Source organism: Delphinapterus leucas, chromosome 1 (assembly GCF_059928025.1).
Source record: "Delphinapterus leucas isolate spDelLeu-1000000601 "Yukka" chromosome 1, BTC_Dleu_Yukka2, whole genome shotgun sequence".
Classification (NCBI taxonomy): Eukaryota; Metazoa; Chordata; class Mammalia; order Artiodactyla; family Monodontidae; genus Delphinapterus; species Delphinapterus leucas.
Genome location: NC_143129.1, coordinates 88,520,430 through 88,544,960, shown reverse-complemented (window position 1 = coordinate 88,544,960; position 24,531 = coordinate 88,520,430). Strand labels below are relative to the sequence as shown.

General features: G+C 42.9%; 1 protein-coding gene and 1 pseudogene across 1 annotated transcript in view; one reads left to right on the top strand and one right to left on the bottom strand.

Annotated features, from left to right (window-relative positions):
* The window catches only part of SLC22A15 (solute carrier family 22 member 15), an 84,068-nt gene that overhangs the window by 543 nt on the left and 58,994 nt on the right, over nt 1-24,531 (top strand). Inside the window, 1 exon segment of the mRNA XM_022583982.3 lies at nt 12,143-12,355. Within this exon segment, the coding sequence (XP_022439690.2) occupies nt 12,143-12,355 (213 nt within the window).
* Nucleotides 292-3,304, bottom strand: LOC111179865 (KH domain-containing, RNA-binding, signal transduction-associated protein 3 pseudogene; annotated as a pseudogene).

Below are 24,531 nucleotides of genomic sequence, written 5' to 3'. Positions count from 1 at the left end.
GAATTTTTAACCTGTGGCGCTGTCACTTTGGAATCTGGAACACAGAGAGGGAGGGCCCTGATCACCCGCTGACAGAAGGGCTGATTTAGAGGGCCTCCTTCAGCTCTGGTATCTACTTACCATCTTTTCCTGGATTTGAGGGGACTTCCTATCCAGGAGCTTTCAATGCATGGAGTTTATTTCTTTCTGATTTAAGTTCTGCTGGGTCATTCTGCCCAGAGTCCCCTTGGGTTGAGACTTTTTAAAGTCCATAGTGCCATCTACAACGTGTGGTGTAAAATGGAATCACTTCTTCATTGTACAGAATTCTCAGAGACGGCTTTTTTTGGTTTTCTCCAGATTTTAAGCATTTTGATTTATTTAAAAAGGGATTGCTCATAGAAAACAATTACTTTGAACAGTATACAGGACTGATGGAGACTGGCTATGTCACAACATCAGACAGTACAGTCAGTATCTGCTGTATGGCTGGTCTCTGTAGACACCCGTTGCTGTCCTCGCTGAGAGTGCCTTGTGTCTTGAGTCAGTCCACTCCTCTGGCCCTTGGGAATCATACGTCTCTTCACTGACTCGGTGTCCGTAAGCATAGTAATCAGCACCACTTCGGGCTGGGGCGCTATGGCTGTTATCAGAGGAATCATAACGCTGTTCATCGTAAGCAGTGCCATATCCATCGTCATAGTCATGATCTCCACAGGTCTCTCGTGTTGGGGGCGGTGGTGGACGTCTGTACCCAGCTGGGGGGACTCCTCTTGCTCGGGGAGTGAGAAGTCCTCTTCCCCGACTCACTGGCCCTCGGGTGGAAAGGACTCCCCTGGCAGTCGGTGTCCCTCGCAGTACCCCGACTCCCACTGGCTGGGCTGTGACTCCTCCCCTTCCCCTGGTTATTGCTGGGGTTGGTACCCCTCTTGTACGCAAGGTAACAACTGGTACATCTGCATTTTCTGGACCACCATTCAAATATGTTAATTCCTGGCTCTGTGCTTGCCTGATTTCATCATTACACTCAGGAATGAGGAACTTTTTGATTTCCTCCAGAGCATGTCCCATCCGGGCATAGGCTTTTGCTGAGCGGGGGGTGGGGGGGAATCACTTCAGTCAGAACATGGAGATCATCACTGAGGTGGAAAGTACTTTGCTTCTCCACTTTTCCTCAACTCTTCTTCTTTTGCCTTGCCTCTCATGGAGCCTTTTCCAAGGATGGACATTTTTGTCAAGGTTTCTTCTTGTAAACGCTTCAGAGAATTGCCACGTGGCCCCAAAAGTTTTCCCACAAAGTTGAACTTACTGTTTTACAGGAGTTAAAACTTTCTGTCCCAGCCTAAAAATGTAGGTTCCATATGCTCAAGGTCACTACAAATACACTTCGCCACGCAAGTTCCTCCTCCTTTGCCAGCTTAAATGGCCCATTTGATGTCAATTACTTCTTTTATTCTAAAGACATTTTGTTCACAGATCCTTTATTAGTATGCCAGTCGGCCATTTTACTTATTCCTTCATTCAACGTATATTTAATGAGTGCCTACTATGTGCTTATCAGGGGCTATAATGTCAGATAAATCAAAGCCCCTTTCCTGTGAAGTTTACATTCTAGTGGGGGTGGGATGAAGCAGGCAGGCAGTTAAATAATTACAATTAACACGTGATGATAGTTATTCTGAGGGAAGCACAGGGTGGTCATGGGTATAAGCACCAGTCCACCAGTTGCTTAAACGTTGCATAAATCAACTGCTCAACAGGAAGACTGGGAGGGTTGGAGGTGAGGGTTGACTAAGCGATTCTCTTTTCCATTAAAATGTTTGAAAGTTCAGTTGATTTCATAACCAGCCAGAAGAACCATTTAAATGATGCACTGACAGATGAAGTCAGTTCTTTCTCTAGCAAAACAAGTTCTCAGTTCACAAATATGTGATATTCTGAGGTTCCTTTAAGTGTGTTTTGGCTTTAAATGCACTTTCCTGTGGGGAAAAAGTATTTGTGCTAAATCACAAAAGAGTATTTAATTCAGAGAGAATAGAATTGTGATCATGATGTCTGACGTTCATTTATGATACTTGCTCTTTGAGAAAGTTCTTTTCCTATTCTAAGCAAGAATTTCAGGAACATAACTCCCTCTCTGAGTAATCTCACCTACACTCTGTCTCCTGTATCATTATGTTCTCACCTGCCTAGCCAGGTATCCACTGACCTTGAATAAGTTTGTCTTGAGTGGAGTGTGGCACTAAAAAGACCACCGTTCTGGGTTCGGGACCTGTTAAATTTCCATCATTTACTTTTTGTTATGGTTGACCCAGTTGGTTAGAGTTTGGTACCAAAGAGGTCTAAGCCCATGACCATGACTGTTCACTGAGCCCTGCCTGATGTGTGGTCAGTATTCACCATAGAAGAACTAGCTCTTAGAGTGTTGGGGATGAGTGACTGACTTTACTTGTAGGTGTGGGCTGAGGAGGTGCCCTGTAGCTGTGCAGATCCCAAAAGAGTAGATGCCCAGGTCCAAGCAGAAGTGAATTCTTCACAGCTGTTACCCGTTTGTGAGGACTCAACTACCCCATTGAGATACATAATCCAAATGGTCCTATGGTCACCCAAAGCTCTCCTGGATATGAGAGTGGAGTTCCCCGAAGGCTGCTCTATCAAGTCTGTTGTTGGAGATGATTTAGACTAGGGGAGCTGGCCTGCAGACTGTGAGTACTGGAGCGTCCCATCACACAGTTGTAACACGATGCTTTCATCATTCTTCTGGGGGTTGCTTCCTCTAACAGGAAGAAGTAAGAAGCCTTTTTCAGAGTTGGTTGGCTTGAATGGAAGGAGCTTTATGTTTGCTTTTTAAAACCAAAGCACTTGTCTACCAGTGCCCAGTGAGTGTACAGACCAATGGTATAGCAGCCCTGCCAGAGAGGGGGAGTCCTGCACATTGTAGATGGGACTGCCAGGGAGAGGGACCACCAGGGAGAGGGGGCTGCCTCAGCAGGAGCCTTATCTGCATCTGTGGTTTGGTGATGACCAACTCCAGCTGAGAAACACAAAACTAGAGGGACAGAGATGGAAACCGTACAGATTCTTTTGTTTTCTTCCTTCTAGGATCATTATTTTTCTAAAATGATATTAACTCCCTTCAAACACATCCAAGTTCAAACTAAGAGGACAAAACCACATTACAAGCCAACTCTAAAGGTCTTTAGGTTAACTGTTTTCTTGGATTATAGATATCATCAGGTAGCTCCTCAAACGTCTCAATATCGTTTCCTTTGCCTAGGAGACCTACCTTCACCTGCCTTGCAAACACAATCTTTGGAATTTCCATAGTGGTCAACTTTCAGATACATACAGAATAAATGCAGATTTTGTAGATTTCTCGTCAGCATGATAAGATGCCAGTGACCTGATAATAGTGATACTTGGTTTTACAGTACCTAAGAAGAAAGCTAGAGGAGAAAAATTGCCTTCTGTAAAACTGGTTGTCCTGTGAACAAGCAATAAGATTTATAATTTTGCAGTTAGAAAAATTCTTACCCACTCAAATATACATGCCCTCCTTTGGGTAAGAGTTATTTGTGGTATTTAAATATGAATAATTCTATTTACTTTATTACCATTTCTATTTTCCAATTGTGATTCAAAGTTGACGCCATTATCACTATTTTGTGTTTGTGTTTGTGTGTGCTTATTTGCCAGACTGTTTGGAGGAAGGTTTGAATACAATTCTTTGTTTCTTGATCCGTTTAGACATAAAGTGGAAATGGATCCTACTTCTTTGCTCTAAGTCAGAGACTCTGGCTCCTTCGTTTTCCTCAGGATCATGAATCATATGCTGTGGTATAATTTGCACAGAATTTAAAACATCCATTAACCAACAGGAACATGTAACCTGTAATAAACATTCGTTTCACCAGCAGAATTGTGATGCTGCTGTGAATCTCAGCTTGAGATGCAGTACTCTGGTATTTCGGAATGCACTATTATTATGTAAACTCTTAATAAACCCAACCTTACTTTTCAGATCCTTGAACTACCAGTGCATTCATATCATCCACGCAATAAATATCTTTTCACGGTGTTTCAGAAAGTGGAATGACTGAACAGGTATTTTGCAGAAGAGGGAACTATGATAGTCAACACATGAAAAGATGTTTACCTTCAGTGGTCATCTGGGACAGGCATATTAAAATGACTATGAAATATCATTTCATACTTACTAGAATAGCAAACATTAAATAGTCTAACAGTACAAGTGTGATGAAAATGAGTAGAAAGTACCCCATTTACAGAACAATTTGGCACTGTCTAGTAAAATTACAACCAGCATTGGACTCCTAGGTGTATGTACGACAGTATCCCTTGTGCATAAGCAGATATGTATAGGGTGTTTTTTGCAGCACTGTTTGTAATGACAAAAATTAGTAACCACCTAAATGACTCTCAGAAAGGGACTGGGGACTTCCCCTGGTGGTCAGGTGGTTAAGACTTTGCCTTCCAATGCAGGGGGTGCGGGTTTGATCCCTGGTCAGGGAGCTAAGATCCCACGTGCCTCTCTGCCAAAAAACCAAAACATAAAACAGAAGCAATATTGTAACAAATTCAATAAAGACTTTAAAAATGGTCCACATCAAAAAAAAATCTTTAACAAAAAAGGACTAGATAATTAAATCTGACATAAATTTTATAGAATATAACAGTTAAAATGAACAAACTAGGTCTACACACAGCCACATGGATGAATCTCTTTTTTTAAAAATAAATTTATATATTTATTATTTATTTTTGGCTGTGTTGGGTCTTCGTTGCTGCACGTGGGCTTTCTCTAGTTGCGGTGAGTGGGGGCTACTCTTCGTTGTGGTGCGCGGGCTTCTCATTGCGGTGGCTCCTCGTGTTGTGGAGCACGGGCTCTAGGCACACAGGCTTCAGCAGTTGCAGCACACAGGCTCAGTAGTTGTGGCTCGCGGGCTCTAGAGCGCAGGCTCAGTAGTTATGGCACATGGGCTTAGTTGGTCCGTGGCATGTGGGATCTTCCCAGATCAGGGTTCGAATCCGTGTTCCCCGCACTGGCAGGCGGGTTCTTGTAGATCAAGAGGAAGATACATCTCTACCCTCTTCCCAGGTATATCCTCTCACTTTGTTCTTGATTCCGTATTACTCTATATCAGTTATTTCTGATCTTCTATCTTTCTGCATTTTCTGACCTCCCAAGGAGTGGCCCGCATGGTAGATTTAGGTGGTCTATGGAAATGTTATTAAATAACGTTAACTCATAAAGTGAGAGGGTTATTCCCTTTTCAGTTCTTCTTTAATCCTTTTGTTTTTCTAAGAAGAATGTCTCATTTGGTGCTAGTATTTCTCAAAACATTTGCAAATATTTCTGTTTTAACAAAGGGAATGAACCAGAATTAAGGAAAGTTCAGACTTTGGTGGAAAACATTATCTAGTTAGACTTGAATAACATTATTATGTTTTTATTGTACTTACTATTCATTTTCTTTTAAAACTTTTGAAAGTTATTAAACATTTCAGATGAAATACATAGAATAATGTCACAGACACACATGTACCTACTTCTAGGTTTAACAGATGCTGATTTTTTGCCATGTTTGTTTAAGGTTGTGTCAGCATAGTTCAACCAGAGAAACAGGAGGCAGAACTTCTAGGCTGGAGATGTATGTGTTTGTATATATACATGTATCTGTATCTGTATCTACATACGTGATTATATATGTAATCAGTGAATAATTTGTTATGAGGATTTGACCATATATAATTGTGGGAGCTAGTTCGGCAGTCCCTGTAAGGCTGTTGTCTCTGTGTCTGTTGTTAGAGCTTGAAGTCTGCAGGGAAGGCAGCCTGGAACACATCAGAATTGACTGGAATCTGTGTCATTCTCACTGCCTGCAACCTTGATGAAGCACATCTGTTTCATCATGGAACTAAACACACACTTGGCCCAGGAGTCAGAGCAGCCAAAGGAGGATCCCGGGGAGTGTAGGTCAGTAGCAGGCCCAGCTGCTGTGTTGCAGCGACAAGGTGAGGCAGCAGAAACATGATGGTGGATGTGAGGCACAAAATCACTGGCCCCAAAACCTGCCCGAAAATCTCTCTTGTGCCCCACCTTAAATAAAAACGTGCCAGCTAACACTTAGTACTGTAGAAGAACATTGTATTTTTTAAAATTTTATTTATTTAATTTATTTATTTTTGGCTGCATTGGGTCTTCATTGCTGCGTGCGGGCTTTCTCTAGTTGCGGTGAGCCGGGGCTACTCTTCCTTGTGGTGCGTGGGCTTCTCATTGCGGTGGATTTTCTTGTTGCAGAGCACGGGCTCCAGGCGAGCGTGGGCTTCAGTAGTTGTGGCGCATGGGCTCAGTAGTTGTGGCTCTCGGGCTCTAGAGCACAGGCTCAGTAGTTGTGGCTCACGGGCTCTAGAGCGCAGGCTCAGTAGCTGTGGCTCACGGGCTTAGTTGCTCTGCAGCATGTGGGATCTTACCGGACCAGGGCTCGAACCCATGTCCCCTGCATTGACAGGCAGATTCCTAACCAGTGAGCCACCAGGGAAGCCCCAGAACATTGTATTTTTATAGTTCCATCTTGCTGGTTATATTTGTATTGATACACAATTTTATTTCTCTAAATTTACAAGTTAAAAAATTTGAGTCCATTTAAAAGCAGGCCATTAAGTAAATAATAGAAAACAAATGGGCACGTAACACTCTTGCAGGGGGTACTCACATGACTGAAGTTTGGGAAAAGCTGAGCCTGTCCAGTAATACTTCTTCAAAGAACACTAAAAATAGGTTCTTTACTCTCATGACTCTGATCAGACTCTTTCTTTGGCCTAAGAATTCCTTCCTTGATTTTTGTTTTGATTAAACCCCTAGCAGTCTTTCACTGCCTAGCTCAGGTGTCTCATTGGCAACCTTTTCCTTATTCCCCGAGTTGGAATTCACATCTGCTTTCTTTGTTGTCTCATTAACTTCATTTCTACTCTGGCTAATAGAGCATTTGTCCAAATCTGCCTTGTATTTATAGCTCTGGACATATTGTCCTCACTTGAATGTATGTGCCTAAGAAGGAAACAACTGTTTCTTACCCATCATTGTTATCACCTGAGGCTCAGAATACACTGTGTTGCAAAGTGTTGGCGCTCACTAAAACTTTTTAAAAATTAAACTGAAATAACAGAAGGAAGGTGGTCAGGTGGTGGCATTCCCATTTTATTTGGGAGATTGAGAGGGAAACTGATGCAGGTCAAATAATGTGTCCAAGGTCTTAATTAGTGGTTGGAACCAAGATTAGGTCCCATAATTACTGGTTTTTAATCCATCATCATTTTCTTTGCCACACCCTTATGCAAGGAGTTAGTTAACCAAATATATTATAGCCTGTTATGTACACAGTAGTGTGTTGGGTTTCTTGAAAGGATATAGAAGTAGAAATTAGGGTTTTCTTTTCTTCAGGAGATGGCAAATCATTAGAAGAGAAAAAATTATATCTACACTGTTAAATAATGGTACAAAGTAATATTTCCCCAGTAAATAATACAGCCACTGAATGCTTTAGACATTAAGAAAGAGACATCAGCATGGTCTAGAGTGGTTTGTTGAAACTTCAGAAAGAGGGTTGAGCTTGAGCTGAACTTTGAAGCTTGGGCTAAGAGAGAAGTGGGTAGGCCGTTTCAGGTGGAGAAACATAACATTGGCGAAAGTATAGAAGAGGGAATAACCTAGACCCTTGTTACACGAAGTGTGGCCCAGACCATCAGCCTTGACCTCACCAGAGCTTGTTAGAAAAGCAGGATCTCAGGTCTCATCCCGGCCTGCAGAGTCACACTCTGCACGTTAAAATTGGGAGGCGCTGATAGATGCTATTTGGATGGTGCTATGCGATTTACTGTGTGATGTTGGCTAAAGAAATATCCCTTTGACCTTCAGATTAGGTTAGTTAGATATGAATGAACTAGATAAAGATGTACTGCCAGTGTCCAGTCTTACTGGAAGAAAACATGAAGTTTAGAAAGGTTTTGATTTGCTGGAAGTTTACTAGAGCTGGGATTCAGACTCAAGTGTACAGATCCCATATGCTTTTCACAGCACACAATGAAAAGTCCTGTTTGGGGAACTGAACAGGCTAGTACAGAAAGCCTGGATGCAGATAAGGTAGCCATCGGGTCATGTGGTAGATATCTGGGTGCTAGGACAGGTATCATTTATCCATTAGTATGTTTTGACCAGAAGAGTTTCATGAAGAATGTCTCAGGGAGACTGATCTGGTGGCATCATGTGGATAAATCAGAGTCACGGAAGAAATGGGACTTACAGGCATGGGTTATTCAGGGCGTAATTAAATTTTTTAAACACAAGAAATAGTATCAGTAAGTCACTCCACAGATATTTATTGAATACCCACTTTGTGCTGGGCCCTGGACATTGGGTGCTGCCTTCGTGATGTGGTCACACTCATGTAATGCTTTTGATTGAGTCAATTAGATAACTGAGTGATGACAACAATGAAATCATCTTTGATCCCTCCCCCCAACTTTTTCTCTGAAAAAAGCTCTGGCCCCAAAGTTAGGTGGCTCCCAGTCTCATCCTGGCTTTGCCATTAGTGTTTTACGTTCCCTTGAACGATTCACTTAATCGCTCTGTGGCTCATCTTTCCCACTTAAAACATAAACATCGTATTTACCATGACTTCACAGCACAAGATATTGTGATGAGATAATTTATGGGAGACATTTTTGGTTTCCTGAGTATTATAAAGGCTTATAATGCTGTTAGTGTAAAATTACTTTTAAAGCATTCACTTTTGAAACTTTAAAAATTTCAATCCCCCAGTGCATCTTAGTCACTTTTCTAATTATAATTACATTGAAGGGGAAAAAACAGTCCCGCCATCTGTGGCACTCGTTCTCCTTCCCTGGAGGTAGCACTAGAGAAGATAATGATTTATATGAGATGTTGTTGGTCCCACCCCGAAGGAGAATGGATGGTGGTTTCTCATTGTGGCTTTAAGAGCCATCTGCTGATGGGTGCAATTCTCTAGACAAGGCTACGTAGTGAATGTGTGCACAGAGTCACAGCAGAGGGAAGAGAGGGAGAGTGTTTGTACTCTGGGGGAAGAAGCAAGATGAGAGCTCTGTGACATTGTCGCAGATGAAGAAGGCAAACCGAGGAAAACCGCTCCATATGCCTTGTATAGGTGGTGCATCCCCTTGACTAGCTAAGGGCTAAACCATCTTTGACTTCATAGGACCATGTGACCCATGTATGTGGCTCTGGTGTAAAGTACCTAACAGTAATGCATCTCCTCTTTTACCTAATCCTCATGATGTCCCTTTCACCTTTCATAGTTAGCATGTATTATAGATGCCTGCCTACTCTCTCTTTTACCTTTAGCAAAACCAGGCATGGCCATTTGTGTCAAAGACAGAAAGGCTGACACCATGTTATGGAGGCTGGCACAGCAAGGAAGAGCTGCATGTTTCCGACCCCTCTGGTGACACAAAGCCATGGCCCTGTGTATTCTGTGAGGTCCCTGTGTGTGTGTGTGTGTGTGTGTGTGTGTGTGTGTGTGTGCGCGCTCACATGGGGTGGGTAATGGAAACATTGTGAGGGGTAGGAAGAGAGCAGAGAAAGTGAGAAAGGAGGAAAGTGCTTATTCAACCTACTGATTGCTAAGGATAATACTGATTAGCTAGGTTTCACTGCTCCCTGCGTTATAAATAAGGGTATATATCAGCACCACCTCTTTGTTTTTTAACTTTTTTTCTGCACATTGTAGTTTCTTCCAAGAATGGTAGCCTCCACAATGAAATACACCTCAGATTAGAGGACCCTTCGGAGCATTTCCTGTTTTACACAGAACATTGCTTATTCTAGAATAATACAGATAAAAATAAGATGCATTAACATATTTTCACCAAGCACTTAGAATGGTACCTGGCATATAGTTAGCATTAGAGAAGTGTTTGCTGTTATCATTAGTATTCTGTTATGGTCATTCATTCATCCATGGACTTGTTGAATGTGTGATATCGTCTATCTAGGCCCTGAGTTATTTGCTTTGGGAGCCTAAAGGTGAATCAGACACAGATCCTGCCCTCAGAGAGGGTAGATTTCAATAGAAAAAATAAGACAAGCAGATACATACAGTGCAGTGAAGAAAATGATATGGGTTCTAAGAAAGGTCTAAATGGAACTTTTGGAGGTGAGCAGAAGCAGGAGAGGGCTTCTGGAGGGGTTGGAGGGAAGGCAAGGTGGTAGGAGGTGGCAAGGAGGAGGGGGCATCTGAGTTACATCTTGGAGGATGGGAAAGGTTCAGACATTCACAGCAGAAGAAAGTGCTTTCTAGGTGAAGTGAATGGTACGAACAAAAGCAGAAAAGAGCACGCTTAGAGAAAAAAATATAACTAGTTAGGTTTGCCAGATTGAAGGCTGTGCGTTTACTGGAACATGTGTTTTGCATCATCTCCTGAGTTCCCTTTTCCCCATTTTTTTTTTTCCTTTCTTTACCCATGAATTAAATTTCAGCAGATTGTAATCAGGAAGGGCAGTTACTAAAATGGGTGCAAGTGGCTTTGTAATTATAGCTAAATGTGTAATCTACCTCTTCTTGTAATTATTAAGGTTTTCATTTTTGTAAGCTGATTGCCTCCTGTCCTGAAAACTTCCTTAATAGTATGCAAATAGGGGCCAGGAAGCAATATAAACCGAGAAACATGTTTTCCTTTGCGTTTTACAGTAAATCACACACGCAGACTGACCTGTGGCAGCTTTGTGCATCTCCAGAGGCCCACAGTCATCCGACTCACAATAGATTGGGGCTGCCTTACAGCCTTGCAGCCTTGGCAGAGAGGGGAAAAATCACATCTTGGGTTTTACATTAGCTCTCTGTTATGACACACACAACTTCATGACTTCTTTTCTCTTTCCTTGTCAGTAATTCCATCATCTACTTGTGATAAATTACTCTTCTTTTGGTGCTTTAGCTTATCCCCTTAACAGCTGAACATGCCCCTCCAGAAGGGTGTGGAAGGAGCTGGGAGTTCCCTGACAGTGGAGATAATGCTGTGGGCAGGTCTCTCCATCCTTTCATGCAGCAGTCAACTAGTCCATCCAGTGGGGGTGTTACCACATGCTGTACCGAAATCACATGCTTTGTGTTTTTTAAACACTTACTCTGTTTAAAGCTATTTTAAGACATTAAGTTCTAAGTTAATAGTATAATTTTTTTAATTAAAAATATTTTTTGAATAGCGATTGCTTCAAATAAGATTGTCTCACTATGGAACAGACTATTCCTGTGTTTTCCTAATAAATTTTAAGCTTGAAACAATCATCCAAGGAGAGTTATATAAATGGATCTATAGCATTAAAACGCTGCACAGGGCTCAACAGCTTGTAAACCCAATTGTGAATCTCCAGAAAGCCCAAAACGGTCAGTGACAAATGTCGTATGTGCTCAATAAATATTCCTTGAATGAATGAATGAAATAATTTTTCTTTAGGGGGAAACTATGTTTAGACTAAACAATGATTACTACAGCTAAAGGTTATAAAGTGGGTACCTATCCCTGGGATTTTGAATTTTTTACATCTTATAAGTTGTATACTATACTTTAGTACCTACTCAAGTGCATATAATGCTTCCCTGATTTAATAGAGCCTCTGTCCTCCCCGTGTGTGTGTGTGTGTGTGTGTGTATACAAACACATACTTTTTTGAAAACATTTAATTATGCCACAACATGTTTTCTTGTTTAGATCGTGAATTCAAGACCAAGATACTCCTGGGCCCTGGTGACTGCTTATCTGAACTGAGGTGTAGTGGTCAGGAGAAAAGAGCTGGAATGTTAGTGTTCTAAATCAGAGCCAGTAATATCACCCCCTCCCCAACTCCCTGCCACTGCGGAACCATTTATGTGCCGTGTCCTCAGCATCAGATGTATCTCAAATGTAGAAGAAAACCCTCGGAGGAAGTAGAAGGTGCTTTACAGATGGGATTGCTGATGGCCCCGTTAGTAGTAGATCAGGAAGCTTCCTTCTGTTTTTTTCCTTTGTTTCTGAAGCGTCTCGTTTCTGTAGCTCCTACAGACATAAAAGCGAGACCTGCTCTTTCAAGGTTTGTGAGCTTACTAATTGTGTTTCCTCTTTTCAGCTCTACGTGGCCACGGAGGCCATCCTCATTGCGCTGGTCGGGGCCACACCGTCGTACCACTGGGACCTGGCGGACCTCCTGCCGAACCAGAGCCACAGCAACCGGTCGGCTGGTGAGGACCAGGCGCTCGGGGCCTGGCTCCTGACGGCCAACGGCAGCGAGATGCACAAGCACGTGCACTTCAGCAGCAGTTTCACCTCCATCGCCTCTGAGGTAATGGCAGGAGCAGGGGACAGGCCCTTCTGACCACTGAATGAGCCCCCCGGAGCCATTGTTTGGTCTTGTTGATTTAAATCTCAGCTCACCTTCCAATCACTTTCTAGTAAATTTGAGAGTTAAAGGAGAATATCCTAGGGAAATACGTTGTTCTTCCTTCTTACTGCAAATGGGAGAAGCATGAGTCCTACCAAACTAGTTATAGATGAAGACAGACATAAACTCCAGAAGAGCCCCATTTTGATTAGAGTATCCTTTTAAAAAGTGAATTAGGGCTTCCCTGGTGGCGCAGTGGTTGAGAGTCCGCCTGCTGATGCAGGGGACGCGGGTTCGTGCCCCGGTCCGGGAGGATCCCGCATGCCGCGGAACGGCTGGGCCCGTGAGCCATGACCCCTGAGCCTGTGCGTCCGGAGCCTGTGCTCCGCAACGGGAGAGGCCACAGCAGTGAGAGGCACGCGTACCACAAAAAAAAAAAAAAAAAAAAAAAAAGTGAATTAAAACTTTCATGTCTTTTTCTTTTTCTTTTTTTTAAAAATTAATTTATTTATTCATTAATTTTTGGCTGCGTTGGGTTTTCGTTGCTGCATGCGGGCTTTCTCTAGTTGCCGCAAGCGGGGGCTACTCTTCATTGTGGTGGCTTCTCTTGCTGTGGATCACAGGTTCTAGGTGCGCGGGCTTCAGTAGTTGTGGCATGCAGGCTCAGTAGTTGTGGCTCACGGGCTCTAGATTGCAGGCTCAGTAGTTGTGGCGCACGGGCTTAGTTGCTGCGTGGTGTGTGGGATCTTCCCAGACCAGGGCTTGAACCCATGTCCCCTGCATTAGCAGGCGGATTCTTAACCACTGGCCACCAGGGAAGTCCCCATGTCTTTTTCTTATATCCCCCAAAATTAACAAAGTAAAGAGAGGGAAATGTAATGGCTCATCTATAACATCCACAGTTGATGTTTAAGTCCAGTCCTGTGTGTAGACTGCATGGGGCACCTTGACTGTACAACATAAAATACAAATGGTACTGCCCAGTGTGGGCAGAAAGCCTTACCTTCAAGGGGACTTTCCTGGCCAAGAAGGTTCTGGTAAGGAGAGCACCGTCTGGGCCAGCCTGAGTTATATAAGCTGAGGGGATAGATAGTCTGGTTAAGAGAAACCCTGGGATAAGAGGTGCAGGGCCCAGGCACAGCTGGAAAGCACAGGTCCTGGTTGTTAAAGTGTTGAAATACTGTGTGTCCTTTGCCTGCTCTCCACAAGCTATCCATTTGCACACTGACACCCTAGCCCAGTGGCATTTTCATGACAACGATCCAGTCCTGTCATCCCTCACCCAAAAACCTTCAGTGGTTCTCCCACCACACCCAGAAAACAGTGAAACCCTACGTGTTACATTCAAAGCCCTTCACCCTCCCCAGCTTGGTCCTGGGTGTACTTTCCAGCCCCATTCTACACTTCTCTCTGCCTCCCCTGCTTCCCACATGTGCCCTGAGCCCTCAGCCCATACCTGTTACCTGCGTCAGGATGGCCCCAAACGCTCACCCTCGCCTCTGCCTGGTGAAATCCTAACCTACCCTCTACTGCTCACTTGACCATTACCTTCCCTGAGAAGTCTTTCCTGACCCACTCCCCAGAAGAAGTAAATACACTTTTGTTTCTGCTCCAGCAACAGTTTGTTTGCACTTATGTGACACACTGTAGTCTGTGGTTCAGCTCTATTTTTTTAAGTCCTTTGAGGTCAGGAACCATATTTTGGTCGTCTTTGTATTTCCATGGCTTTCTGGCCACCACCACAATAACTACCATCACAAGTATCACCACCACTCAGCTATAAAAATAATAAATAGCATTGTGGAATGATGACTATATGCCAGACATTGTAATATTTTACAGCCCTTATTTCATTTAATCCTCAAAATAATTTTATGAGGTAAGCATTATTTTCTGCATTTTATAGATGAAGAAATTGAGACTTCTTGAGGTCAGCTAATAAGGGCAGAGCTAGGATTTGAACCCAAATTTGTCTTAACTCAGAAGCCTATGCTCTTATTATTGTACTTTTTAGGGACCTATCCCATCTAAATTGGTACGCACATCTCTTAGTTCTTTTTTTTTTTTGCGGTACGTGGGCCTCCCACTGCTGTGACCTCTCCCGTTGCAGAGCACAGGCTCCAGACGCGCAGGCTCAGCGGCCATGGCTCACGGGCCCAGCCGCTTCGCGGCATGTGGGATTCTCCCGGACCAGGGCACGAACCCGTGTCCCCTGCATCGGCAGGCGGACTCTCAAGCACTGAGTCACCAGGGAAGCCCTCTTAGTTCTTTTTGATAGGTTAACAAAAGCCAAAGAACTTTAAAAGTTATTTTATTTGGAAATAATTTCAAACTGACAGAAATTTCAAGAATAGTTCAAAGAATACCCTTATATCCTTTAGTTTCATCTGTTGGTAGTATTTTTCCTCACTGGTGTTACTGTCCTTCTCAATTTTTTAAAGCCATTTGAAAGTTGCACATACTGCTGTTCTTTTATACCCAAATACTTCAGTGTGTATTTCCTAAAAATAAGAACATTCTCTTACATAAACACAGTACAATTATCAACTTCAAGAAATTTGACATCGATGCTGCAGTTTTATCAGATCTACTATCCACACCCAGTTTTGCCACTTGACCCAGTAATGTCCTTGATAGCGGTGGTTTTCCCCTCTTGCACTGAATTCAGTTTAGGATCACACATTGCATATAGTTGTCATGGCTTTTTAGTATCTTTTCACCTTCAGCCTTTCTGTTTCTTTTATGATATTATACTTTTGAAGAATGTATAATCTCTCCCTTTTTAAAAATAACAGTGTTCTCCATTTTGGGTCTGTCTGATGATTCCTCATTCAGGTTATGCATCCACAGTCAGACTAGTACACAAGTAATGTTGTGTCCTTGGAGGATCACACGGGAGACACACAATATTCATCTGCCCTTTTTGGGTGATGTTAATTTGACCATCCAGGTATTGCCTGATTTCTCCCCTGTACAGTTTTTTTTTTTACTTTTCATTTCAAGAAATAAGTAATCTGTGTGGAGTCACTTTAAGATTATGCTAAATTACTATTCCTTATCAGAAACCCCTCCCTCCAATTTAGCATCCTTTGATGATTTTTTCATAAACCAAGCTAGACTATGATGGTTACAAAATGATGAATTCTTAACTCTAGTGCTTCCTCTACATTTGCCAGTTGGGCTTTTTTATTTTAATTTAGGTATAATTGACATATAACATTATAGTAGTTTCAGTTGTACAACGTAATGATTTGCTATTTCTATCACTGTGAAAAAATCACCATAACAAGTCTAGTTAACACTCCTTACCATACGTGGTTACAGATTTTTTTTCCCTTGTGATGAGAACTTTTAAGATCTATTCTCTTTGGAACTTTCACATGTGCAATACAGTATTAACTGTGGTCACCCTGCTGTATATAACATCCCTGTGACTTATTTATTTTATAACTGGAAGTTTGTACCTTTTGACCCCCTTCACTCATTTCAGCTACTCCCTCACCTCTTGCCTCTGGCAACTACAGTCTGTTCTTTATATGTCAGAGCTTGGGTTCATTTTTTGTTGTCTTTTTAGATTTTGCTGTAAGCAACAGCCCTTTCTTCTTCCTTGTCCATCTGTCTGCCTGTCTGTCTCTATCTCTTCCTCTTCATCTCCCTCTTCTTTTCTCTCTCTCTCTCTCTCTCTCTCTCTCTCTCATCTCTCTATCTCTCTGTCATTAGTATGTACTAGTGGATTCCTAGTCTTTTCAATTATTTATAATTTATTACAGCTTTTAATTATTTTCGTGCTCAAATTATCCCCAATTTACCAGTGGGAACCTCTTCAAGCTGGCTCTTGTCTCCTTTTTTTTTAATTAAAGTTTTTATTTTGAGATAATTGTAGATTTACATGCAGTGCAAGAAATAATACAGATAAATTCTGTGAATGCTTTGCCCAGTTTTTCCCAATGGTAGCAGCTTGTAAAATCATAATATACTATCACAGCCAGGATAACGACACTGATACGGCTAAGACACAGAACATTTCCATCACCACAAGGATCTGTTACCATATATATTTATATATAGCCACACCCACTTTCCTCCCTCCCCAGCACTGTCTAATTTCCCTGGTAACCACTAATCTTTTCTCCTATACTTTAATTTCATTATTTCAAGAATATTATAAAAATGGAATCATACATGTAGCCTTTCGGGATCAGCGCTTCTTTTTTTCACTCAGCATAATTCTCTACAGACTCATCTAGGTTTAATTATATTACTTTAGTTATACAATAAGTCTTATGTACAGGTAGATTGGTTCCTCTCACTTTATTCCTTTTCAAGATTGTTTTAGTTCCTTTGGCTTTTCATATAGAATTGGTGTTAGTCCTTTAAACATTTGGGAGAATTCTCCAATAAAATCATCTGGGTCTTTAGTTTTCTTTTTTGGGGGTTTTAAAACTATGAATTCACTTTTCTCAAAAGTTATAAGACTATTTAAATGAGCTCTATTGTGTTATGAGTTGGGGCAGTTTGTGATTTTCAGAGAATTGGTCCATTTCATTGAAGTTTTCAAATTTATGTGTGTAGCGTTGTTCATTGTATTACTTTATTATCCTTTTGACGTCTGCAGAGTCTGAAATGATATCCCCTTTTATTACCTGATATTGGTGATTTGTGTCCTTTCGTATTTAGTTACTCATCTGTCCTGATAGAGTTTTGTCAATTTTACGGTTCTTTTTAAAGAACCAACGTTCTGTTTCATTGAACGATCAAGCAAAATTTAGAAAACTCAAGAGGAGAAGGAAAGTCTGTTGTATTTACATTGTTCTTTCTTCCTTCCTGATATTCCAAAGTCCCTTCTTTTATGTTTTCTTTCTTTTTAGAGAACTTTATTTAGCCATTGTTTTAGGGTAGTTCTGATGGCGACAAATTCTTTTAGTTTACCTTTATCTGAGAATATCCTGGTTTCCCCTTCATCTCTTGTTTTCACTAGTTATAAAATTCTTGGTTGACAGTTCTTTTCTTTCAGCATTTAAAAACTCCTGTGCTACTTCCTTCTGGCCTTTATGATTTGTGATGAAAAATATGGTATTTGAATTTTTTTTTCCCCTATAGGGAAGGTGTCATTTCTCTCTTGCTACTTTTAAGGATTTTTCAGTCTTTAGTTTTTAAAAGTTAGATTGTGATGTTTCTTGGTATGGATTTCTTCAGGTTTATCTTACTTGGAGTTTTCTGAGCTTCTTGGATCTTCAGGTTTATATCTCTTAAATTGGGAGATACTCAGCTGTTATTTGTTCGTGTACTTTTTTTTTTTTTTTGTACTTCCCTCTTTCTCCTTTCCCTCTAGAACTCCAGTGACAAAAATGTTAATTCTTTTGTTCCAGCCCCACAGATCCCTGAAGGTTTGTTCTTTTTTTTTTTTTTAGTCTGTTTTATCTTTGTTTTCAGATTGGGTATTTCCTGTTGTTGTATTTTCAAGTTTACTGATTCTTTCCTCTATTCTGCTGTTGAATCCATTCATTGTATCTTTTAGTTTAAAATTTTCTATTTTTTTTTTTATATATCCTCTTTCTTTGCTGAGACTTTATCTTCGTTGAGTCTTTTTATTTTGTCATCTATTTCAAGCATGTTTACAAGTGCTTATGATGGCAGCTCTAAGAGCTTTGTCAGTTATTTCTATAATCTCTATCATCTCAGTGGCTGTCGTTTTTCATTCTACTTTGAGATTCTTCTAATTCTTGGTATGACAGATTATTTTTGTTTGAAACCTGAAGTTTGGGGGATTAGGCTAAGAGATACTGTGTCTTATTTAAGCCTTCTATTTTAGCTGGCTTTCTATGACACTGCTCTGGCACAGGAAGAAGGGAAGGGTGTTTCATTACTACCGGCAGTGAAATCCAGTCTCCCCACGTGGTCTCCACTGACACTTGTGGTGGTGGCGGTGGTGGTACTGGGACAGGAGGGAGGGGAGCTTTGGCAGGAATGAAAGTGCTGGCTCCTACTTGTCTTTCGTGACACCACCTGGGTGGGGTGGGGTGGAGCGACTCATCACTGCCTGACCAGGCGGAAGCCTCGGTTCCCCACTTAGACTTTGCTGGTGTAGATGGGGTTGGAGCCCCAGTTGGTAGGTTTATTCGTTTATTTTTTTGTGGTGGTAATTGGCCAGAATAAAGCAGTGATTGCCCAAAAGTCTTTTGTCTTGCTGGGCTGCCCCTCTCCTGGGCCTTTTGCTAGAGAGCAGACCTCACTGGGACTTCTTCTGTGGCTCCTCTTAGCATTTCTGAGTCACTGGCTTCTCCAGTACCCAGTCTGGGTGTGTGAGGTAAAGGGAAACCCAGGGAACTCACCACTGCACCATTCCTTGAGTCCCAAGGTCCTTAGCTGGTCTTCTCTCCACCCTTCAGAGTTGTCTTAATGTTTATTTTATGTATAATGTCCAGGATTTTTAGTAGTACATAGTAGGGGAAACAAGGAAAAGTACACGCGAAAGAGTTCCCGGACCCAATTCCAACAAGCAGTTCTCGGATGCCAGCAGTATGTGCGAGAATTCAGCTCAATTCTGATACTATCTACCCAGAGATAGAATGGAATTCCGCAGGTAAAGGTCTCAACTCCACAAGACTGCCCTCTACTTCAGATGCCAGTCGCAAACACAGGTTACAGGTGCTTCTGACCGTCTGACTATAAATCAGAAGTTCCTGTGACCTCCTCTTCAGGCTCAATTTGCTAGAATGGATCACAGAACTCAGGAAAAAACCGTTTACTTACTAGATTACTGGTTTATTATGAAAGGATATTAAAGGATACGGAACGACAGCCAGATGAAGAGCTGCATAGGACAGAGCATGGGGAAACAGTGCAGAGCTTCCATGCTCTCTGAGCGCCACTCTCCCCAATCTCCACGTGTACACCAGCCCAGAAGCTCTCCGAACACCCTCCATTTGGGTTTTTATGGAGGCTTCATTACATAGGCATGATTGATTAAATCATTGGCCGTTGGTGATTGATTTAAATTCCAGCCCCTCTCCTCTCCCTAGAGTTTGGGGGGAGGGATGGGGGTTGAGAGTAAAAGATCTAACCCTCTAATCACATGGTTGGTTCCCCTCGGCAACCAGCCTCCACCCTTGGGTGGGACCCAAAGTCACATTCCCTGAAGCAGTTTTCAGGAACTAAGGACAAGAGACAATTAACCCATTGCTCTTAACCTAAGCTCAGGAATTCCAAGGGTTTTGGGAGCTGTGAGCCAGAAACTATGAATGAAGACCAAATATACATGACAAATATATCTGCATTTGGTCATCTGAATGACCAAATATATATTTCTGCTATAAATCACAGTATCACAGTACGTTTGCTCCTATGTTTAGCCTAATTTTTATATTCATGTTTACTCCGTCTTCCTGGAGCTGAAAGTCCTGTGTCCTTTTGATGTGTCCATCTTTTCTTTTATTTTTTAAATTTTTTTGAGCACTTCAAAAATTTTTGACGTAACAAAATAGTCCAGGTTTATCTTGCATCTCCCTGCTCCAACTGTGGGATTAGGTATTTCTCCAAAAAGCCCTGGTTCTATTTATTGCCCCCATAGGATTTTGAAATGGGTGAGAGCCATCGGTCTGCTTTCCAGCAAATCCATTAAACACATTATAATGAAAGTGGATCTCAAACCAAATTCTGCCACATGTATAAATGAACTTATTAACTTATTAACTCAATTCTTATCCTCAAGGAAGCTCAAAATAAACTATCTTGCAGTTTTTAGAAGTCTCAGCTCTGCTTTTATAGGTGTTCTGTACACTGCTTGTATGGCAGGTCGCTACAGGAAAACCCCAGTTTTCCATAGTCAGGGTACTATGGAAAATAGTACTTCCCATCAGCTTCAAGCACACGGAAACTTCCAGAGTTCATATTGGCTCAGGACCAAGGAGGGGTTTTAACCTAGGGCATCACCCCTATAGGTAGAGTACAGAACACATTGGATTATCTCAAAAATTCATGGAAAGGTAGTGAGTATCTCTAAAATATGTGAGCTAATCTGTGTATCTTGAATGTCTTTAATTTCACTAGGGATAGCCTATGTTTTATATTCATCATTGCTAGTCAACAGGCCACTATTCTAATCAAGAATAAGCAAAGCACCCATTGTTGATAGAGACAATGATTACAGAAGCCCTTGTAGTAGCTCCCTCTGAAGAATGGGCTTTCTGAAGGGAAGGCCAGCTGACCACCAGTGGACAATGCAACCTTAATGAGAATGCTCGTAGTACCAGGGTGAAAGCTTGACCTAACATTGGTACAGAATATCCCACTGAACGTGCTTAATACTTTAAAGTAAATTAGATAACATAGCAGCACTATGCTTCAGCATCACAGACACTCAACAGAATTGAATTAAATGAATACTTAGGAAATCTGTGACTAGGAGCCCTTTTACGTTTATGGTTTTTTTTTTTTTTTTTTTTTTTTTCGGTACGCGGGCCTCTCACCGTTGTGGCCTCTCCCGTTGCGGAGCACAGGCTCCGGACGCGCAGGCTCAGCGGCCATGGCTCACGGGCCCAGCCGCTCCGCGGCATGTGGGATCTTCCCGGACCGGGGCACAAACCCGTGTCCCCTGCATCGGCAGGCGGACTCTCAACCACTGCGCCACCAGGGAAGCCCAGGAACCCTTTTAGATATCACTGGAGGGACACAATTCTTAGCAAATGTCATTGAGCAATGACTACTTGCCCAATGCCAGAGAAACCCTTGATACAGAGAAGGAGAGTGCTGTCAGACCCTATGCTCTGGGACGGCAGGAATGGGCACCCTGGTCACCAGCTCTTCTGCTGTGCTGGTACCTGGGAGGCTCACCCTTAACACTGCTTGACTGGAGGCTGAATATGGAGGGAAGGGAGCCCTGAGGGCTACTACTCCCAGGACAAAGAGTTGGTAGATGCAGGAGAAATGGAATTAGATAGCTTCCCCAGCAAGTGCTGAAGGTCTGTAAAGCAGCTCAGAGAAAGAGGAGATAAAGGGCTAAGATGGCCCTTACCTGACCTACCTGTGATAGTAGCCTCAGGTCCCTCTTCTTATTACCACTGCGTGGGTCTGTGAGTGACTGTCCCTCCTGCAGTCTGTCTTTGTCAGGCTGTAACTCTGTGTCTGCCTGCCTGCTTTCCTTCCTTCCCTCCTCCTTTTCTCCCTCCTTGTTTCCTGTATCTGTCTCTGTCATTTCGTCTTTCTGAATCTGTTTCTCTCTATCCCTAGCTCTCTCCATCTCAGTTTCTGTCTCTGTATTCATCCCGTTTCTTCATCTCTGCCTTTCTCTGTGTCTCTGTCTCACTGGCTGTCTCTGAATTGCCTTTCCATCTCTTTCTCTGATGTTTCTGTCTCTGTCTCTCTGTGTATATCTCCATGTGTCTTTCTCTTTTACATTTTCTTCCCTGCCTTCTCTCCGTCTTCCTGGTTACTCGCCTGTCCTCTTTCTCATTCCCACCTATGTCGCTCCACTGAGATACATATACTTGCATATACAGTTATCCATATTGATTATACATATACCACTATAGATTTATAAATACACGATACTTCCCCCCCCCCCCCCACGGTATAGAAGCACACATTATGTTCCCATGCCATCAGAAGGTCAGACAGTTCTCCACCTCCGAGGTGTGTCTCAAGGCGCAAACATCCCCTGCGCAGAAAGTGACCTTCAGTCTCCAGCAGGTGCTCCAGAGCTATGCGTGGGGGGTAGGGGACCTGCCCAGCTGCACAGCTGGTTGATATCAATGTGCCGCTCCATGGGATCTCCAGGGGATGTTCCGTGGAGAGTCTGGGGGTCACGGTTTAGGGTGAATTCTCTTGGAGCATCCCAGATTCTCAACCGGCTGCTCCCAGCCTGTGTGGGTTCATGCTTGCAAGGGTGGCTGTGGCCTGTCTGCCCTGGTGATGGAGGAGCACGGGTGGCATCGCTGGCTGCACAGTGGGACAGAAGTCCACAGTCCCCACAGGCTCCTCAGCTGCAACGAGACTGTTGCATACTTGGCAGAGAGTTTGTGGGTGAGATGATGAGCCTTGTAAGCGTTATTAGGTAGAGGCGCGTGAAGAGGCAGATAACCGTGACTACTTCCCAATGCCCTCTCGTGCGAGAGGCCCCCTCCCAGGGACCTTCCACGTGTGCTGCTTATTTACTCCTGCCAGCAGCCCTACCCTGTAGATTAAACAACTGACGTGTAGAGAACTTTTTAAATTGCCCTAAATCACATATTTAATAAGCCACTGACCTGGGACTCAATGGGCCAGCCCATATTCTTCCCATTACACCAGGGACTTTCAAACTCTTTTTTTTTTCTCTTAACAAACAGAAGCCTTTAGTTTTGAATGGCGCCTCAGTTGGCATTTCAGTATGAAAAGAGCTGGGCGCTGTGGTGCTATCACTGAAGAGGAACAGAGGCCAGGGCCCAGCACTCTGCCGCCAACAGTCAGCCCTGCCAGCTGCGCGAGCCCTTCCATGGAACAGGGCAAGAGCTGAGCTCTGCCTGGGAGGAGCGGATGGGAGTGTGGGTGCATGGATCGGTGAGAGTGAAGGTTAGCAGGGTGACTGTGGGTGATAGCACACGGTGCACACACATTGGGTTGAAAGCTAAGCGAAGTAGATGCTCACCTCCCCCGGCTGCCAGTTGCCTGCTTGAAATTGCCTCTGACAGAGCGAATTCTAAGGGAGAAGGGCAAACAATCGTAATGTTTGTATCGCGGCTTGCAAATGAAAAATATATGACTGTCCGGGTTCAGAGTAGCTGGGTGAGTTAGTGTCACGGTTGGTAAATGGAGGAGCGTGGCCACTGATTTCTGTGGCCTTTCTACAGTGGCATGTGACAGAGTCAGGGAGGGGGGCAGGGAGTCAGGCTATTTGTATCCAGCTCACAAGGATCCTGGCTAGCGGACCCACACAAACAAATCACACAAGTACTACAGAAGTAGTAACGATTCAGTTCAGCTTTCATAATTGTCAAGCCCAAATAAACTTATACGTGTCCTGATATACCCAAAAATAACAAAGAATCAAATAAAACAAGCAACAACTCCCATGCCCCTCAGCGGTTCGCCTGCATGTTCAGAACTCAGCAGCCTGCCGCCCTGGTGTTCATAGCATCGCCACATCTCTTTGCATATGTCCACATAGACCCAGCGCGAGGCTTGTCTGCTTTGCATTTTCAGTGCAGAATCTCATGTCTTCCCTGAAGTCATTTTATTTCAAGGTACAAATAAAGTGTCCCCCCTGTGTGCCCTCATCTCCAGCGCTCAGAGTGTGTGAGTTCCACGCAGGTTCACACACTCCACTTCTACCTAGGACATCAGAGTCCCAGTCGGGTGGTGTTCCAAGTCCGGGAGTGGTTTGGCGCCGGTGGTATGGGTGGCGTCCAGGTTTCCTGCTGCCGCTACCAGAATGACAAGAGTTAGCAGGGAAACAGCAGCAGAGGGCAGAATAATGAGATGATGATCGAGGGGCAGCGGTGCCAGGAGGGATGGCAGCGTCAGCCACTCTTCAGCCAGTGTCCTTGAGGAGCTGCTGCTCTCTCTACGCTCGCTCCCAGTCGCATTCCTCTTTATTATGGTGGAGTGCAGCCCCAGCCAAACCCTCCACTTGGTTGCTTAGCATTACTTTAATTTTGCTTACTGCTCTAGTTTTTCAATTGTTCCTTCAAATTTCCAAAGTGGTGATATTAAAAGCAGCACTCAAACTTTGCCGGTAAGTTGGTAAATATCCTTAGTATACAGTCTGTGTATGTAGATAATACATGTTTCATATTGAAATTATTCGGTATAAAATGAGAGTTAAAAAAAATTATAAAGTCTTGTTGACTTCTCATATTAAATTCCTGAAAATAAATATCAAGATAGAGTCTACAGAACTCTATAGTGTAAGGAGATTGTCTTAAAAATACACATTTGAAAACTCTTACCCTCTACCTTATTACATTCAGGTCAGGCCTCGCAGAAGTTATTCATGGAGGGTTTTGGGGAAGGGTGAATAAAAGGTTATGTAGATGTGATTAACTTGGTATTAATGCAAAAAAAAAAAACCCCTCTAATCTAGGAGTCTTGACTACTTTAAAATGAGCTAATAGCCATCGGGGTGAATTTATGTAGCAAATTGCTGTCTGCTGTATTCAGAT